Source organism: Ochlerotatus camptorhynchus, unplaced genomic scaffold, assembly GCF_037179485.1.
Source record: "Ochlerotatus camptorhynchus isolate MF236.1 unplaced genomic scaffold, CSIRO-AGI_Acam_v1.1 ptg000349l, whole genome shotgun sequence".
NCBI classification, from domain to species: Eukaryota; Metazoa; Arthropoda; class Insecta; order Diptera; family Culicidae; genus Ochlerotatus; species Ochlerotatus camptorhynchus.
Window position 1 is genome coordinate 569,635 of NW_027040837.1, and position 19,910 is coordinate 589,544.

Genomic DNA, 19,910 nt, shown 5'->3' on the forward strand with positions numbered 1-19,910 from the left:
GAGCTCGTGCATGACTGTTGGTGTAATGGACCCCTCCGGCCTGGGGGCCCCATCTGAGGGAACTGGAGGGAGGTGTGGCTTCCCATTCGGAGCGTGAGGACTCCAATACAAATTCCAGCGACAGCGCGGCGTGCGAGAATTTGTGCAACAAATCCATCAGTAGTGTGCTGAATGCGAGCCGATTCCCGTGTCCCGCCCGGTTTCGATAGTATCGTGAATGGCGCGAGTTTTGCCAGATCTGGGCTTCCAGTCGATTGCTGTTGCACTTAGACGGGTAATGATAATATTGTCAGAGTTCAGAGAGCGACGATGGATAAGTCACGTCGTCGTCGCTCACTTCTATTGCTGCTGCTAAGTGCCTTTGCTAGTTAACCAATCGTGCAATCCAGTCTAAGTGAGAGTTGCGTGCTAAACAGTTACAATAGCCTGCCGCGGGAAAACTCCAATAACAGAAAGAAGAAAATCATACATCTAATGTCTGGCAGGCACTAGGATTGACGTCATTGTTGACCGTGATGCGTGCGCTCCTCTGTGCATCAGAACCGAGCGGAAAGTTCAACACCGTGTGCTGTGGTTGCAAAATAATGCTTACGCTCGTGTTCGGAGCACGCACACGGTACAGCACCATGCGCTCACAAAGCTCATCATTGCAGGTCTTTGTCGGTTGGCTGTAGAAAGGAAACGCCGCTTGTCGGTCACTTTTTTTTTGGACACCATATTCGAAACAAGGGCAACAACTTGGGATTTGGTTCGGTCAGTCGGATGAACGTGATGACGTCAATGGCTGCAAAGTGTGGGGTCTCCCAGAGCGTAGAAGAAGCGAGAGGCTAACGACTGTTGTGAAGATCTAATCTATTCGCCAGCAACGTCGGTTTCAAACTACGCTTGGCTGCAGACGGCGGTGACGGTGGTGACCCAGCGTACTTCCAGAGAAATTTAACTGAGTGCGCAAGTACTCTATGCTCCGTTGAGCGGTGAACTTTCTTTTGTGTAATGATAATACAAATCATACCACTTAGAAACAGACGTAGCACTTCATTCTGATTCATCGTTAACTAACTAAACGTTTCACTTAAATATTATCAGTTTCGTGAATTAGCTAAATTATTCAGAATTTGCTGGTGACTAAGCAAGCAAGTTATTCTGCAGCTAGCTCACAAGGTGTCGTCACTGAGTTCCATGACGATGTTTTGATTGAAAAGGTATTCAAAGAGTTACATCTGTTTGTCTGTGATGATATTCTATGCTAGAGTTTCTCAATCGATGTGTCGCGATCCACTGATGGTAAGTCGTGGGCTGTACCGGAACCTTGATCATTATGAATTAATGAAATTGGGTTGTTAGTGGAATGCTCAAAAACAGCAAAAAATGTTATCTCCTATTTAACTTCATTATTACATTTTAAATTATTTCGAATTGAAGTCATGTTGTTATGACATGTTTGGAACGATATGCTTATTGCCATTTTTGCTTAACCTGCAGGGTGACCAGGGATCCGGGAAATCGGGAAAACCGGGAAAAAGCCGGGAATTTTAAATGACCGGGAAAAGCCCGTTAATTTCGATGACAAACCGGAAAAATATGCTTCGCCCTCAATTAAAAAAAAAATATTCTCAACCTTGAACTGAACTAGATTTTCTGGATACAGTCACTACTTTGGAAAACTAAATGCAGAAATTTGATGAAAATTTCGAAGGAATTTTAAAAAGATTTTAAATGAAGCAGTTCCAGGCAAAATAACGCAAAAGTGGAATTTTTTAATTGACCATCTCTGATTTCAATTAAATTTTGAGTAATTGTTTGTTATGGTCAATGATTCAAATTTTATGCTCAAATTCGATTATTTGGATCTTGTAAAATTTTCCAAATGGTGACCATGAAATTTTTCAAAAAATTGTTGCTCGGAAATGAAAATTTTGATAGGAATGATGTCAGAGACAAAGTTGTAGTGAAAAAATATGTTTTGTGGGAAAAATAAACAAATAATGTAGGAGAAATGGCTCTAATGTTGGCCTATGAAGAAGTTAAAAACCTAAATATTTCAAAATGGCCTTCTCCGATATTTGATTTTTTTTTTTTTTCAAAAGAAAAAGCTTATGAAAAACTGACATAAATCTGTTGAACATAAACTTTAGGTAAAATTTTTGAACTTGTTGTTAGTATACTGATTTGTGTATTTTCACCAAAAAATAGTTTAAATTATATCACAAATTGTTTTCTGAGTATAAATTACATGCAAAAACGTTCTATAAAAAAATGCGAAAATTTGACAGAAAGTTCTTGTTTTACAAGATCTAAAGCCTGGCCCACTTAGTATTTCGGATTTGAATTAACGGATTTGAAAACGGTTTTCACTCAAGAAAAAATACGAAACGAATTATTCGTCGTAGTTTCGAAGGAATTCCCGAACTTTTCCCTTAATACGACACATCAAGCGGCGCACAACGGGCTCTTCCACTGTTTTGGCGATTTTATCACACCAATTTTTCATCTGAGCTGCCGTTTTGATGACTGTACCTTCAGTTTCCTCTTCATAATTGTCCAGTAGTTTTCAATGCGCCTAAACTAGGAGCAATTGGTCGCATTGAAACTGGACTCCATTGCTGTACTTCCCGGCTGTAGTGACAACTCGCAAGATCCGGCAAAAATTTCGCCGGACCATCGTGTGACTGGATGAAGAGCAAAGTTCGCTTCTGAAGACATTCGGTTTTGTAAACCTCCGAGTTCATCATTTTCTCAGTGACGAAAACCTTTATCTTCTGGTCGCAGCTGCAAATTTCCTGACATATCATCTGCTAGGGACACCTCCTCAAGCCTTCGCCTTGTAAAATTTTGGTTCTAGAAGCTGTCCGAAGTCGGCCTCTATATAGGTCAGCAGATTGTCATACAGCTTTCGAGCACGAGTTCTAGCTACGGTATTCTGCTTGAGTGATCGATTTGGTTGCCTACTGGCGCGGTTTGCCTGTAAGCCTTCGCGGTAGCGAATTTCCAACACTGTACTATGGGCGGCATCATACTTTTTACTCAAATCGCGATCGGATATACCTGGGTTGCTTCTGATGGACCTCACGACCTTTCCTAATGTTTGGAAATTCCACTCTGGCGTTTACCTTTAGGCTTCCGATTTGTCGTCAAGGTTTCCCTGTACGTTTTTAGCACGCACCATACGGTGTTTATAGTAAAATTTAACACTTTAGCCAGCTTGTACGCGGACCACGATGGATTTTCCAGGTGACTGCGTACGATTGTTTTTTTTCTTCGCTCCTCTTGCATAGTGAGAGTCTCCAAAACAAGAGCGTTTTATGAACTGAAAAAATACACTTGTTGTTGTCAACAAATAGACGTCAAGCTTTCAAAACGTCCACTAGGAGCGCTGTAGTAAGCAAAAGAGTTTGTTCCATTACTAAATGGTCCATGGTTTAAATGGCAAAAATATGAATCATTGCACACATCACATAATGTTGCAAATTTTTTTGCAAGTCGGAGTTGGTCGAGTGTGTCAGAGTTAAATTCCAAAGGAGTTTTCGGAAGAACTCTTAGGGAAGATGCATAAATGACGTAGTATTTTAGGGTGACCAGGCATGTAGGAAATACGCTACAAGGGGGAGGAGCTCCCAAGTTGGTACGGTAAAATTTGCAGCCTCGAGCAAGGGTACTTCCCCCAAAATCATTCGGATTAGGATGAAACAACAAAACAACAAGAAGGAATTAATTTTAGACGTCTATTAACTTCTTAGCTTTGTCCTCCTCCTCGCTGTTACTGCTGCTATTCGGTGGGGCTCTTCGACGACGGTGGTTTCGTTGTTCCGGTCTGTGCTGAACCGTTTTCTCTTCTTTTTCACTCACTTAGACTTGTTACCGAAGCAGCCTTTAGCTGGGAATAAGATTTTAAATTGGCTCACTACTTGACTAGCCTATTAGTCCCAAGCAAACGATTAACGTATCCCATTCTAGTCGAAATTCTAGTACTACACAATGTTTGTTTCGATTCGCTATGAAAGTATGACAGATAAAACGAGGGGTTATTGGTTTTTCCTATTTTTCGAGGGGTGAATCGATTAGCTTGGGACCGAAGATAGTACCAGAGCTGAGCCAAAACGTTGAGCACGTTTCTTCGGGACCTACTGGTCTTAGAGTTACCTCTATGGTAGTAACGCTTTGTACATTCCTATCAATGTGCTCGTCGAAGCTCTCTCCATGACCATCCATCAAGTTGACGAAAGAAGTAAAAAGCAACTGGTGAATGTCGTCTTCTGTTGTGATCCATCACCGATCTGGTCATTCCCGACAATCACGACACTCATCTGTGGTTATTTGAGTGAACCCAACAGCTTCCGTTTGTAACTCACACAGTCGCGCCTGCCGAGACGAACTTGGAATGCGCAGGCATTGTTTTCATTTTCTTCTGTCGTTTCGTTTTTTCTAATGATCCTACTGCAGAAGTCTTCACTGTTTTCGTTGTGCTTTTCATCATCAGCAGCGAGTGTAGCGTTTTGCTTGTGAGCAGCGACCATTACTGGTGATTGTTGTTTGCCATGGCTCTTACTCTCACTGCGTGACAAAACGATCTGTCAGCGATAGTCGGTTGGTGCGAGAAAGAGTGTCATGTGAGTGTCATGATATTTTGCATCACTGCCTACTTCGTCCTTTCTTGACGATTAGCTGCGGTGGCGAGACGGGCTCTGTTGGGTGAGCCACCACAGCAAGAATGGCGAGTGTCTTGCGGATCTTTGATGGTTAGCCGGGAAAAGCGATTAATTCCTTTGCGCTACGCTTTCCAATAGTGGCCATCCAACACTCTTTATAGTTGCACTCACAGTTTTTTGCGGGAGAAGTATTGTAATATTATGAGCACAAAACGCTTTCCACGCTTCCCATCTGCATTTGTAAACAAACCGTTCTAAAGCGCTTTCCTCACACAGCGAAGGGCAACTTCGTCGGTGGGGCAACCACGCTAACCAACACCATCATAGTGCAGGGAAAACTTTTCCCTATCCGATGATGGTGTTGGTTTGCATGGGCGACCTTCGCTTTGTGAGGAAAGGGCTTTAGAACGGTTTGCTTACAAATGCAAATGGGCCCTTTTCTATTGTTTATTCAGAAATAACATCAAAAACAAAACATAATTAACACGGCACACGCTCGTGGGAAACACGGCTAAATTACACTCAGCGACAAAACTACACAAAATCGGACAAATTGTAACCCGCAGGTTACGTTACTCAGGATTAATTCCATGATTTTTTTAGAGTGTTCTGCAGTGATTTTTTGGACTGTTGCAAAGACATTTTCAAGGAATCAGAGAGAATTTCCAATTTTAGAGGATTTTAGAACAGAACTTTGTGACGGGATAATGATGAATTTACGTTACGGTCGACCAGCAGATGGAAATTATATGAAAATGATAATGACGTTTTGCTACCTGTCAAATCGTATGGAATATTGTTTAGTACATCATCAGTTTTGTAATTGCAAATCTGAACACTAGGTGTCGGATGGCCAGTTTTACCTTTGCGTAAGTTCATCAATTAATGTGAAGAACGTTCTAAAGAAATCCTGTATGGAGTTCTGATCGAATACAGACAAATTTTGAAGTCTATGAACGCAGATATAAATTCAAGATTATTAATTAACCGTTTAACATAGTGCTAGGCTCAATCGGATTCGGTTTAATGCTTGGTTTAAATATAAATCGAATAACCGGGAAAATTACCAATATACCGGGGAAAAACCGGGAAATCACTAATCTGGATTTGGTGGTTACCATGTTAACTGTAAATTTAGAGCTCGGATGCCCTGTAACTATTAGCCTTATATCGCACAACGGGAAGTTAATGGCTAGCTTGTTACTTACTTGAGTGATTGGCTTGTTTTTTTTTTGCTAGTCTACACACTACGAAAAATGCATGTAAAATTCAGTGACCTGAAATCGATACATGCATCAGTTGAAAGAGCACGAGCATGAGTATGATTGACCACCCTTGGTTTGCTACTCTATAATTGCCAGATCAGCTGTAATTACATAGAGAACCAATAGACGATGCTTGGAACTAGCATTCATCCTCAATGTGTAATAACTAGTGATCTTCATCTAGGCACTACCAGAGCTGGCCGCAGGTCGCAGGTCAAGAAAGGAATGTGTTGACGTGATACCCGCTTTGTTGAAAGCCGAGAAATCTTCTGCACTTCTACAAGAAATCACTGAGATGTAGGATTAAAAGGGTTGGGTTTGCGGCTGGATTCGTTTTGGTAAACGATAAGCTGAATTGATATCCTAACGATCCTATAAAGCTTTGGATTGAAGATTGAATCCACGGTATTCTGCTTAGTAAGCAAAAACCTTCATTTATTACATCAATGATCAGTTAGTCGCTATTCCAATGAATTCATATAAAATAAATCGACTATCGAATCGTGAATGTGGAGGGACTTGGGATTAAACTCATTATGTTCTGCTCAGTAAGTAAAATGGTCACTCTAAGGTCATTGAGCCCCTCATATCACATCATACAATCTACGATCGCGTTGTTGTTTCAACCATTCAAAACCGGCCCCGACAATGTAAATTTTAACACAACACCCGATAATCAAGCGATGTTACTATAAACCTCCTCAATATGATAGGACTGTCTTGACTCCCCTGAGTATTGAATGTCATTGTACTTGCCTTGCACTTTGCACTGAATGCCAAAATGAAAGGTACAGATAAAAAAATTTTCACAATTAACAACTGTGGAAATGCTCAAAGAACTTATTACCTAAACAAGAAGAAGATGGGGGGTTTCGGTGATTCAGGATTTTTCGGGTATTATGACGTTTTATAGTATATTTACGTTTAAAGGCCATTCAGTTTGGCCTAACAATATCAGTTTTCAATATTGGTGGGTCTTCGTGTGCTAACGGCGCCGGTGGTGTAGTGGTAAGCGTGATTACCTCTCACCCCAGCAGGCCTAGGTTCAATCCCAGTCGGCGCCGCCGGGATGTTCTGAGGCATAACATCTCTGATCACGCCTTGCTTCGGATGGGAAGTAAAGCCGTTGGTCCCCGGTTCATGAGTTGATGGGTCGATAGGTAGGGTCCAGGTGTGGGAGCTGCCTTCCTGGCACGTCGGTAGCATTGGTGCTCAGCACGGAAAACAAGATCGACGGAAAAAACAAACCAAAGGAAAAAAAATATTGGTGGGTCACGAGGATCACAATAATCGAAAGTTTAAAAACCGCATATCTAAACATACCAAAGGGAAATCAAGAAAAAAATCCAACACGGACAAAAATCTTAACCGGAAATCGAACCCATTTTCGGCAGCATGTTATATGACCAAGCATTTACTGCCTAGGGTATCGGACGTACGATCTACACAAAACTATTTGACAGATTTATCGTTTACTGTCGTGGGTTTGACAATTGATTTCTACAATGGATGCGCTCAAACCGTAAATCATTTTGTATAAATAAAAAAAAAACAACAATAAAGCTACTCATTTTTTCTAACGGAACCCAGCCATCTCCATTAATGCAACCCTAGGCTCTGTTCGTAACGCAGTGACCTCGCAGTTTTATCACCTAATCCACCCGGCATCCGCCAATTCAAGCAGCACATATGTGCCATGGCTCGCAGCATCTCCCTCATTCTGATTGCTCTCCCCACGTTTTTCAAATTAAACTTCCTCCTCCACAAATGGCTCATTAGCCGACAATAACAACAACACATAGGCACATAGTTTATTATAAATTCATTTTAATCAAATGAACCCCTTTCCTCGCTCCGTTTTGTACGGTAAAACAAACAAAGTCCACCCGTAGTGTAAGAATAGATGACCTCTCGTCTGTCTAATTTATTTACATTAGCATGTAAATTAGCTTTATTCATTGCGACTTGCGACGTGCTAAAAAGCGAAGACTCGTTAAGTGGAGAAATATGATCTTTCATTGGCGACGTTCTGGATCCACAGATGCTTGGAAAATTCTAAAGTGTAACCCGAATCGCATGTGAACTATTTGTTGATAACATTGTAAACACTGCATGTGAAATTTAGTCAAACTGTTGAGGAGAAACACAACACACCACCATCAAACCTGATAGGCGGTTGACATTTGAAAACCGGCTAGGAAATTTAAGAGCATCTAGCAGTCTCTCGATCACATGGTGGATCGTCTGGCTGGGCTTGGTCATACGACGACGACGGTCTGTCACCTCGTAGCTGTATCATCACGTTGTACGGGCACCGATCTTGACTAGTGATGCATAGCATAATAAAAATGTCTACTTCTTTGCAAATCCCGAGCCGGAACGATGGTGCTAAGGTCGCTCCGAAGGCACGCGCTGCCGATATGCACGGCGAGCTACGAAATGTAAGCACGATCTTATCAGAAGCCGCAGAAGCAACAAGTGTGCCTACCCCAGACGATCACACCAGCAAAGTGTACACTGTACAGGCTGTCAACCCTGTGATGATCGAAGAAGGCGACGGCTGATGCAATGAGTAGAAACGAAGCTACGGCGCTTCGTTATCAACGACGACGACGACGATGGGTGCTCGCGCTCCAGTGCATCTGAGATGCAAGCTCAAATGCATTCGCCTGGCAAGCTATTAATTAAAAATAGTACAACAATCGCATTTGATAATGGATGGAGGTGCACAAGTGACTGAGAGCAAGAGAGCAAGAGAGGGATCGGCTATAAACGAATGGCTTGATCGAGCATCCGCCCTTATCGGTTGAATGGATGTAGGGTAGCTGGCATCAGTTGATGACATCTCATTCTGTTTAAAATTATAGGACTATACCCTGGAGAATTCGAAAACGATATCAATAGCGAGCATATAAAGTGTCCATACTGAATTCACAAACAAGTTCAATGATTGTCATCTCAAGTGCCCAGAACCACATTAGCCACACACGGGTATGGTGTCCTGTGGGAAGTGGTCGTATTGAAGCTAAACAACCCAATTGTTGGCCCAAAATCCTGTCTCCGTAAAAACAAAATAGTGAACTATATTGTTACAAAAAATTGGTTACTGCTTGTTCATTTTGAATCTAAGAAGGAATGGAGATGTTGTATTTTTGTTCGATTATTCATCTTCAATTGAAGATAAAATTGGATATTCCTTTAAAACATTTCTTAATGCTTGAACAATTCCGATTGGAAGAATGGTTTGAAAATAGAACTTGATAATGAATATTCAAACAGATTACTGGACTCAATATAATAATAATAGTAAACATTGAATAAAATATTATGATTTTTTTTTTTCAGAACATTGTAGTGTTACAAACTTATTTTTATTTCTTTGATTTGATTTCCGTCGATCTTGTTTTCCGTACTGAGTACCAATGCTACCGACGCCAGGGAGGCAGCTTCCACACCTGGACCCTACCCATCGACCCACCAATTCATAGACCGGGGACCAACGGCTTACTTCCCTTCCGAAGGAAGACGTGGTCAGAGATTTTGTGCCTGAGTAAATCCCGGCGGCACCGACTGGGATTGAACCCAGGCCTTTTGGGGTGAGAGGTAATAACCACTACACCACCGGTGCCGCTATTATTACAAATTTTCGACACTAAGTGATGATTTCTTCACCTCCACCTAAATCTTAAACCAGGACCCATCTAAATAAAACTGGTTTAAGGTTTAAGCGCAGGTAAAGTAATCGGCCCTTAGTGATGATTTCAAAATTTCGAACAGGAAAATTTATTAAACTTGGGTGTTTTACGTTCATCGATTCAAAAAAAAATTGACTAACTGGAGTCCTTTTTGAATAGGTCCTATGTCCAGTTTTCGATTAAATTGATTCGCTTTCTACCGCAAACTGGATTTGCAATATTGATGCTTACCGTTCGATTTTGGCAACAAACCCGAAAATTTAGTGTTGCCTAAATAAGACCGGGCCAAACTCGAAAGGTTTCATTTTGAAATAAATAATTAGTCTTTTATTAAAAATTGGAAACACAAGGAGAAAAATGCATTATTTTCCAAAACCGTTCGACCCCGTGCCAAAACGAACGGTTTTGTGGTTTGGTTGCCAAAATCAAACCGCACCAAATTCGAACGGGTACAGAACAATCAAAAGTTCAAAGATTAAATTAAAGATTGTACGAATTGGGAAAATCTGCACTGGTCGCGGTAGAAAGCGAAACAAGTTAATCGATTTTTTTTTACCGACAAATGGACATAGGACCTATTCAAAAATTAATCGAGACATTAGATTATAACTATAAAAGCTACTTGTACCACAAAGGACCCGGCCACCCCATATGCATGGCGTCTACGTTCAATTAGCAAGCAGTATTGCCCGGTTTTGTGTGAACTGTGGCTAAGTGGCTAACAATAGCAACCGCTGCTACACGGTGAACGCGTGAGTGCGATTGATATGCCGCGGGACGCGCGATTGACGTCAATGCGGTGACTCGTGCTAGACCTTCTCCGATTGGTTCGGGACAGGCCGGTCCTGCTGGTCACGCCTTCTTTTCGTCGACTACCCTTGGGTAGGGATACAGCCACACGTCCAACTGGTGCGGGTTTACGCTGATGTTGAGCAATGAAATGAATCCATTAATTAAATGGATGCTTATCAATCAGATTACCGATTCAAGAGAAAGCAATGGTATGTGCGTCATAAGTGCCCTGAATTCGAAAATAGGCCGATTTAAAACGGATCAACTGTGGTCACCTTGAATGGTGAAATGCGAAAATGTCATTTCAAAGATCTAACTTGATCACACGTTACGAGCTCACTTTGCTTCGTCAATGCTTTCATGCTAAATGTAATTGACATATTCTACGTGACGTTACAACGTTTTTTACCAACAATTGATCAAAAGTAGCATCACAATGAAAACAAATTCTGCTATGTGAGAGCTGAAAACTCAATTTCCTGTTGATCACAAAACGAGTAATCAATTTGATCTTCTGCTAAGGCAATGAACACAAAACTGCATTAACATATTTTTGATTAACAAATGTACAAATTATGATTTCAGATTGATATTTATAACGATTTAATTTAAATTTGCTGTCATTTAAATGCTGGACTTTGCTCGGGAGATCAGCCAAAAAAAACAGAGAAAAAGGTTTATACATGCTGGTAGAATGTGTCAATTAGATCTTACTCAGATTGTTTACTAGGTGTGAGCCTGAAAACCATAAACAGTGACAAAACAAACATTTCAAAAGTTACTGTTGTTTATCTTTCTCATTAACAAACAATCCGCTGGTATCTAATCAAAATCATACATAATGATTCTTACATTGGTTGAATCTCAAAAAATTGCCTCAAAGTAACAGAAAGCTTCCATCCACATGGACGATCCAATGCGGGAACCTCCCAATAATGGTGCTCGAAAATTACTCAAATCATCTCAAACATTCAATGTTTACTAACCTCATCGTGCTTTCCGCATTGTTTTCATTCCAGAATGCTCTTGAGCTGAGTGCCCCCGCTAGTCCCGTCCTCCTGGAGCACAACGCCCCAGCGATTCCCTCCGGTTGGCTGCAACTCTCGGGCCATCCCAAAAGGTAAGTCATCGTTTCAGTGACCCTGCCTCATTACGTATAATTAATACGATAAGAAATCCGGGTGGGGTAGCAACCATCCTCCTAGCATCACTGTGTTCCATAATCATCTCCGTGCAAGGTGCGATAACCCTGCTGTCGTCATCTCCATCTGCCTCTCGTGTTCTTGAATTGTGTTTAGAAATTAATTCCCAAACCTACATACCTACGTACGAAACAACCCGATCGGGTCCTAGTGCCTCACGCTAAACTGCTTCGTTATGTGCATTCAAAATTTTCTTATTAGCTTCCATTCGGTGAATTAATTTTCGACCGAACCAAGAAGGTGACGTCAATCCAAACCAGCTGTCTCCGAGTATCGCTGGACAAATTTACATAAATAATACTCATACCAAACCCCTTACCTATGCGATCGTTGCTTGGGGCTTTTCTTTTTCCGGTTTCAATCATTCCTAATACCCATCATCCGAAAGCGTTTAGTTTTACGCATTTCGTCAATGGGGTTGCTTTGAGCTATGTAGACTTTCAACGTATTGTGAAATATGAAATTCCAGTTCCGTCGAATGGACTTTAAAGACGCACATTTTGAAATCTCTCAGCCGGGGTCAACACCTGGAATGAATAAATCGACGATCGATTCTTTAACGAACGATCGATTACTGATATTTGTTTTGCAAATTCTGCCCGACGACATCGACGGCCTTGAAAGCAATTTGCTTCTGTCGATTTCTTTGAGCAATGGTTGTGGACATTCGTCGAGGATTGACAAAGTTTATTTAGATTGAATGCAATCAAAGGCCCTTTAAACCTTTTAAATACGAAGCAAGTGATATCTATTAGAGCAGGCCTGCCCAACCTGTCAAAACTTGTTTTTTTAAATGGTTGTATCTATGTTCGATGAACATGTTTCAAGCTGCAGTTTGTTTGTTTCTCATTCATGCTGTGCTGAAATTCATAATGATGAATAAAATTTGACTAGAATGATGCCATTGCTGAGGTCCAGAGTTTGAAACAATTTTGAAACTCAGCATTGCGAACGGCCTAAACAGGGTGGTGACTACCTGGAAAAAACCTGGAACACCTGGAATTATCAGGGAATTCTAAATTCTCTGGAAAAATCATGGAGTTATCAGGGAATTCTCGAAACAATCAGGGAATTTTTTCTTGCCTATGTATCGTTCCTTCGAAGTTCGGTACAAGTAACTTTGTTCTGAATATTTTTTATCGAGCGCGTACTGAAAAAGTGCAATCCAAGCAACTATGCGTTCATCTGTCAAATGACAGTTGTAACACAAGGCAAATGTTGTTGACTTCACACGACGCAAAATCCCGTCCATCAATTCACGTTGACGGCTTCGGCTCTCCACGGATTTTTTAGTGAAGAGAAATAGGAAGGAGCAGCATTTCCAACAGGTCAAAAAGGACTGCCGCAGTAGACTCAACCTCGTTAAAACGATCTCTCGGCCTCACCGATCCAACAACCGCGATGTTCGGTTCCGGGTGGCGCAAGCCATCATCGACAGTAGGTTGCTTTACGGGACGGAAATTACTTGCATCGCTTCCGAGAAGCTGGTTAGAACCCTACCACCGGTCTACAACAGCTACATCCGCATCATATCTGGTCTCCTGCCATCCACTTCAGCAGACGCCGCATGCATCGAAACGGGTCTTCTTACTTTCCGGTTCTGCTTAAACGCAAATATATTCTCCGCCAAGACCTCCGGAAACAATAGGATCTTTCTCCTCGACGAGGGGAACAGAGTCCTCCGCACGGCCGCCGACATCGACCTCCCCCAGTGGCCAAAGTCCATTGGCATGGAGAAAAAGGTTGGCACTCTTCACGTATTCAATTGGACAATCGGATCAAGAACCGCTTCAAAGCAGGGGATGCATCCGTGATCCAACTATACCGACCACGTACACCGGTACACCGGCGGCTCCCAATCGATAAACGGAGTAAGTATCAGGATTCTCGGAGACGGTATTGCTGAAAGCAGCAGTGCTTGGTTTTCTCGGCCGAAGCTGCAGTGATCTTCCGTGCCGCTACGACGCCAGCCAACAAACCGATACTTGTATTAACCGACTCACACAGCGTCGTTCAAGCGATCACCTCGGAAGCACCAAAACACCCATGGATCCAGGCGGTTATCAAGTACGCCCCATCGAACACCGTGTACACATGGATTCCCGGACACTGCGGAGTGCCAGGTAACGAGTCTGCTGATCACCTTGCTGGAGCCGGGACATCGGGTCCCAGACTCACCGACAAGGTACCCCTACAGGACGTCAGACGGTGGATCATGCGGGCCATTCGTGCGGCATGGGAGGCCGAGTGGTTCCGCAACAGAACTGTCTTCAGGGTCAACTGAACCATGGAGCGAACTGGACAACCTGAGGGATCAACGCGTGATTTCGCGGCTTCGGACCGGGCACACCAAACTAAGGGGATTTATGATAATCTCCCTTCCGAACTAGCCTAGGGGTGATTCCAGATAATTATCAGAAAAGATTTCACACACTCTCAGTACGGCTTCCGGACAATATCAGAGGGGACTTTGGGCAAACCCAACAGGGATTCTGGACAGTCACAAGGACGATTTAACTAAAAATTGAGGGGCATTCATGACCAGAGAGGATCCCAAACAATCGCAGAAAGGATTCCGTACAATTTCAGGGAGATTCCAGACCATCTCAGGGAGGACTACAGTCATCCCAAATGGAGATTTTTGAACAGTTCTAAGTAACATGACAAAAAAGAGATGAAGGGATTCCTGCATCCCTTCGACGATCGCTCATGTAAGTGTCGAAATAGAATCAACCATGAAGTTGGCCAAAACTAATCTATTGTGACCTGGGATGAACAGCTACATAAAAGACCGCAAACTTCTTCTTTCCTTTATTTAACGTCGGTCTCTGTTCCACAATCTAGTGCCAACCACCGACGGACATCGATTGCCATCCATTGACGGCAATCGAATGGGCAGGAAGGCAGCTTCCACACCTGCGTAGGATATCGCACCCATTCAACACACATACATATGGGCCGGGACCAACGGCTTTACTTCCCTTCCGAAGGAAGACGTGACCAGAGATTTTTATGCCTCAGAAAAATCCCACCGACCTCGGCTGGGATTGAACTCAGACCCATCGGGGTGTTAGAAAGCAGTCACGCTTACCACTACACCACCGGCGCCGGCATAAAAGACATCTCAAGACGTCAATGTTCCATTTGTGCTAAATGTGGATCATCACAACAACACCAGGTGATGAAAATTTAACCAGTTTCTGATCACAATTTTCAACTGTCTTTTTTATGAGTATCAGGGGAAACACAGGAACTTTCTAGTGACAGTTGACCATTACTCTGACTTTTTCTAGCAAAATATTCTCGAAGATTTATATAGATTTTCCATTATGGAAGCTTGAAAATTTAATTTTGCTGGTCACTACACCTCAATTATAAATAATTAGTAATGTTGAGTTTCCTCATACCAGAAACTAATTTCACAGAGCAAGAAGCCTCTTACATAGATTTTGAGAGGTTGAGTATTAATTTTCAGGAGCTAAAATAATCTTCTCATAATATTAGGTCAAATTCCAACTTCTTTGGTCTTGAAATCACACCACCACATCATGAAAAACTTCGAAGATCATCAATCCCTTGAAAGCAAAATAATTTTTCAATCTTAATTGAAAATGTTTAAACAAAACATTCTGTCAGACGGTGGCTGTTTCCAGAACTTCTTATGATGAAAAATACGAGACTACTTTGTTCATTTTTGAGTAAATATGAGCAACTCAAATTTACTCGCAGCAAATATTTTTACTCTGAGTACAGCTGTCTTGCCCCTTGGTCTGATTTGAGAATTCTAGAGTAACATTTGAAATGGGCCTATGTCCAAAACGTAAACAAATCGGGTTTTGATACCATTCCTTAGCACTGCTTGATAGTTACTAATCGTGTAGGAAAGTTCCGCATAATCGAGAAAAATCATTAAAAATAACTCGATTTTCGAAACGGCCGATCAGCGAAATTTTTCGATTCATTAATAGGCCCGCACGCTAAAACGGCCAACCATTCATTTATTTCATTTCATTGATAAGCCTAGTGACGTAGAAGGGCCGATGATTGAAAAATTTCAAACCAAAGCTAGGCCCTACTGCTTGAAGCAGGGCCGATGATTTGTTTTGAATTTATTTGACGTTGCGAAAAGACTTAGCAAAGGGCCTACCATTTCTGATGACAAGCACAACGGCTTAACAAAAAGGGCCTATCCATTGAAAGATTCACAAAAAAGGCTTATTAATTTAAGAAATTATATTGTTATCGATTTTCATATAATTTTGAAAGCTTTTCGCATATTTTGGATGTTGTATACTGAGATACAGTTACTATTGTTATTGTGAACAATATAAATGCCTAAAATACTTCAATTTGCTTAAATATGAATTGAATAATGACGGTCAAAATTTAAAATTCATTTTCTGGTTTGTTTACGTTTTGGACATAGGCCTATTTCAAATGTTACTCTAGAATTGATCCCGAACTTAGGGTGCGCTGCTGCCGTTGACTTCGTTCGATCTCACTAGGCCACGGTTGTTCTCATATCTGAGGCTGGTTGACAAGGATGAAGTCACAACTCATTTTTTCGATGTTTACCTTGCAGAACAAGCAATTCACATCGCATTGAAATGCAAAACACTTCAAATTCCTGTGTTTGAACCTGGGGGGGACGTGCTGTCAAATCAGCCTACTGATCATCTTGTATGAAACTGGTTCCAAACGTAAACAAACGCTGTAGGTTTCTTATGGCTTGTTTACGTTTGGAAACAGCTATGCGAGGTAGGCGACGATTGTTCGTATTTGACAGCCACCTCCCCCCTTGGTTTGAACAGTAGTGTGATTCAATGTGCAATACACTTGAATTGATAGAGAAAGACTATCAACATTTCAAAGATTGAAACACTAGAAATCAACGTGTAGAACACATTGAACCATGGTGAAATACATTTAAAATAAATGTGATTGTGCATATGAAAAATCAAGCGCTTAAACACTTCGATCAGACGTGTGGACTTTTTTGAGTGTATGCTACGAACCAACAATGAATCGAAGGAAATGGATTCTGCAGTTTTTGGCCATCAGATGTCACTACTGTTGCTTGTGGCGACATCCGTCGGAAATTGAGCATGAGCATGAGCATGATTTAAATGTGCAGTGATCCGAACTGTCAAAACCATAGGATTTTTTTTATCTAAATAAAAATAATTTGTCCAAAATAGATCAGACACGAACCAATTCATAACTTTTGCATGCGGGTTCATGGCTTAGCTAAATATTTCCAGCTAACATGGAGCCAGATGTAAGTAGTGTGCTTTGGTCAGAAATTTTATTGCTTTTGCTATGGTCATTCATGTCGGTTTGTCGGTGATTGACCTCCCACGGTTGCTACTCTGTTATTGCCAGATCAGCTGTAATTACACAATAGACAAATGCTTGGGACTAGCAATCATCCTCAACCGGTGTTCTAAATCGGTGATCTCAAACTAGGCAATACCAGCGCCGGCCGCGCCCGAACGCAGGGCAAGAAAGTAATAGGTAGGAATGTGTTGACGTGACACTCGCTTTGATGGAAGTCGAGAAATCCTCTGCACTTCCACGACAAATCACTGGAATGTTGGGTAAGAGGGTTGTGTTTGCAGCAGGGTTCGTGTTGGTAAACGATAAGCTGAAGTTAAATATAAATAGATAAAGAAAGATAAAAAGAACGATCTCGCCAAGTGACCAAGTGAATCTGTATCAAGCTACCAAGTAATGTTCCAGCGCAGTAGTCCAAATCGTAGATGGTTTGCTTGATGAGGATCACCATCCGGTCTGGCTGTCTGGTAAAACTTGATTGAAATGTTCTGAATCGAGTACTCTCTTGATTGGTTCATCACTCAAACTCTCTCCTCCTTAGTGTGATCAAGACATCGTAGGTCCAATGAAGGATTTACTTCGTTTTGTAAACTGCTTATAAGCAATATCCGTCGGAAATTATGCATAAACTGCTATCCGTTAATTGTTCACAGAGTGACAGTGCAGTGGAAGTAGTTACAGCTGCTTGGAAACTGCAAACATTTAAAACCTTCCAAATTTGCGAAATATATCTGTTACACGAATTTGGCTAAGGAATGTTTAAAAGCGCTCTATGAAACCTTCTCGTTCATTCAGTACCTCGACAAATAATGATTACCGTGAAATTCTTGGATAATGTCAATATTTGTCAGTGTTTCAAAATGTGCCAAACACGACAAAAGATGATTCATTCCCATTTGAAATGACTCACGCCCCTCACCATATGGTATTGACATGCATCGCGTTCATCGCACTTAGCCACTAGAAATAAAAAGCAGACCACCTTCCATGATTCATCTCGACCGTAACGAATCAGCCGCTTTGCATTTCACACTATCAACCATCGCCGCCCCAGAGACAACAACCAAACTCACATTCTTCTTTCTTTCTCATTTGCAGCATTGCCCCGGTGGCCAATGGCATCGTCCGCAAGCGCGTATCCGGACCCAACGACGCGGAAGTTATGGCCTATCGGCAGCTGTCGATCGATTCCCACGCCAGCAAGGTCGTACCCAAGTTTCTCGGGGTGCACCGACTGAATGGAGAACACTTTATCGAACTGCAGGATCTGCTGCACGGGTTCCACGATCCGAACGTGATGGACATCAAGATCGGCTTCCGGACGTTCTCCGAGAACGAGGTCTCCAATACGACGCTCCGGGAAGATCTGTACAAAAAAATGATCGCCATCGATCCGCATGCTCCCACCGCCGAGGAGCACCAGCGAAAGGCCATCACCAAACTACGGTACATGCTGTTTCGGGAGAACATGTCCTCGTCGCAGGAGAAAGGTTTCCGGATAGAAGCACTCAAAATGCGTGGCTCCTCACCGATTACTGATATGAAGACAGTCAAAACAAGCCAGGAAATCCAGGGAACCATATCGAATTTCGTCAACGGGCGCAAAAGCGTCGCCAAGGATATGTGCAAAAGACTGAAGCAAATGCGAACGCTTATAGAAAAGTCGGAGTTTTTCCAGCGGCACCAGGTGGTCGGCAGCAGCATTTTCATCGTGTACGACGACCACAAGGTGGGCGTGTGGTTAATCGATTTCGCCAAAGCTTTGCCACTGCCCGAAGGTGTCAAGCTGGATCACAGGAAACGTTGGACCTTGGGCAACTGCGAGGAAGGTCTGTTGTTTGGGCTCGACGAACTGGTTCGAACCCTAGATGATGTGCATCGATCTATCCAGCAGTCGTCACATGATTTAAAGAAATATGGTCGCCGATAGAGAGGTATTCTGGTCCAGAGGCGGAATGCAGCGGCGTCGTAGACCGAAGAGCTAGTCAGAAAAATGCTAATTGAAAAAAAATCAACCAAGACTGAATTAATTGGCACTCATTTGCCAGTAATATTTTTCTAGAAGCTAATGCCAGTTAATGTTATTCGTAGGCATAAGGCATGTAGGAATTGAAACAAACCAGTGTTAGCATTCAAATCGCCGTAAAAAGTTCAATACTTAATCAAAGTCTTGTGTGTGAAAAAGAAAAGACATTTCCTACTTAATGCAAAGACATGCTACTTAACACAAGCGCCATTTTCACCAGACAAATTTTCCACATTGGAAAACGATCAATCTATTTGCCTTATTTGCTTGTCATGTAAATTATATATTATCAAGTTAATAAAGTCTTAAGCCCCCAAAGTACATGGATAGTCGACACTCCTCAAATTATTATTGATTTAGCATTATTTATCCTTACTTTACAGAGTGAGAGGATCTTCGTTAATTATTGTTACAGTTGAATAAATTATAATTATAATTTTTTTTTTGTTCAACATGTTCCAACTAATTAGGGAGGCAAATAGAACTCTATTTATAAGAAGCAATCAGCATCAAATATATGTTGAGATCAATAAAATGAAATTTTAATCAACCACTGAGTGTTAATTGTAATGGAAAATATCACAGTCGAGGGATTTCTCTACCATTTCAGGCACAAAACAGCTTTTTTCTCATTTTGGTGCTAAAATTTGAATATATTTTCCCAAACGTGACAGGAAAAAAAATATAATGGAAACGAAGAAGTAAGCAATCTCAATTTAGCAGACCAAAGAAACATTCACCGGAACAACAATGCACGAGGCACCAGGTGTTAATATCACATAACAGTTTTACTGACTTAAAGTAACAAGTTTTTTTTTATCGGAATACATTGTTTTGCTTTCAGCTAAGTGCACGAATGTTTCGTTTTATTTGTATGTGCTTATCTTACGTTAAAATAATTGAAGTCTCGGTAGCTCGTGTCGAATGACTTGAAAAATAGATAACTAAAC

At 41.7% G+C, this 19,910-nt stretch overlaps 1 protein-coding gene across 2 annotated transcripts in view; it reads left to right on the plus strand.

The window, feature by feature from the left end:
• Positions 1–19,434, plus strand: part of IP3K1 (inositol-trisphosphate 3-kinase-like protein) — a 48,977-nt gene extending 29,543 nt beyond the window's left edge. Inside the window, exons 3-4 of one of the 2 annotated variants that reach the window (XM_065231261.1) lie at positions 11,418–11,518; positions 18,033–19,433. In XM_065231261.1, the coding sequence (XP_065087333.1) occupies positions 11,418–11,518; positions 18,033–18,864 (933 nt within the window). In that variant the 3' untranslated portion in view covers positions 18,865–19,433. Of the gene's footprint in view, positions 1–11,417; positions 11,519–18,032 lie in introns of both variants that reach the window. The other variant, XM_065231262.1, reaches the window with a different exon arrangement.
• The last annotated feature ends 476 nt before the right edge of the window (positions 19,435–19,910 follow it).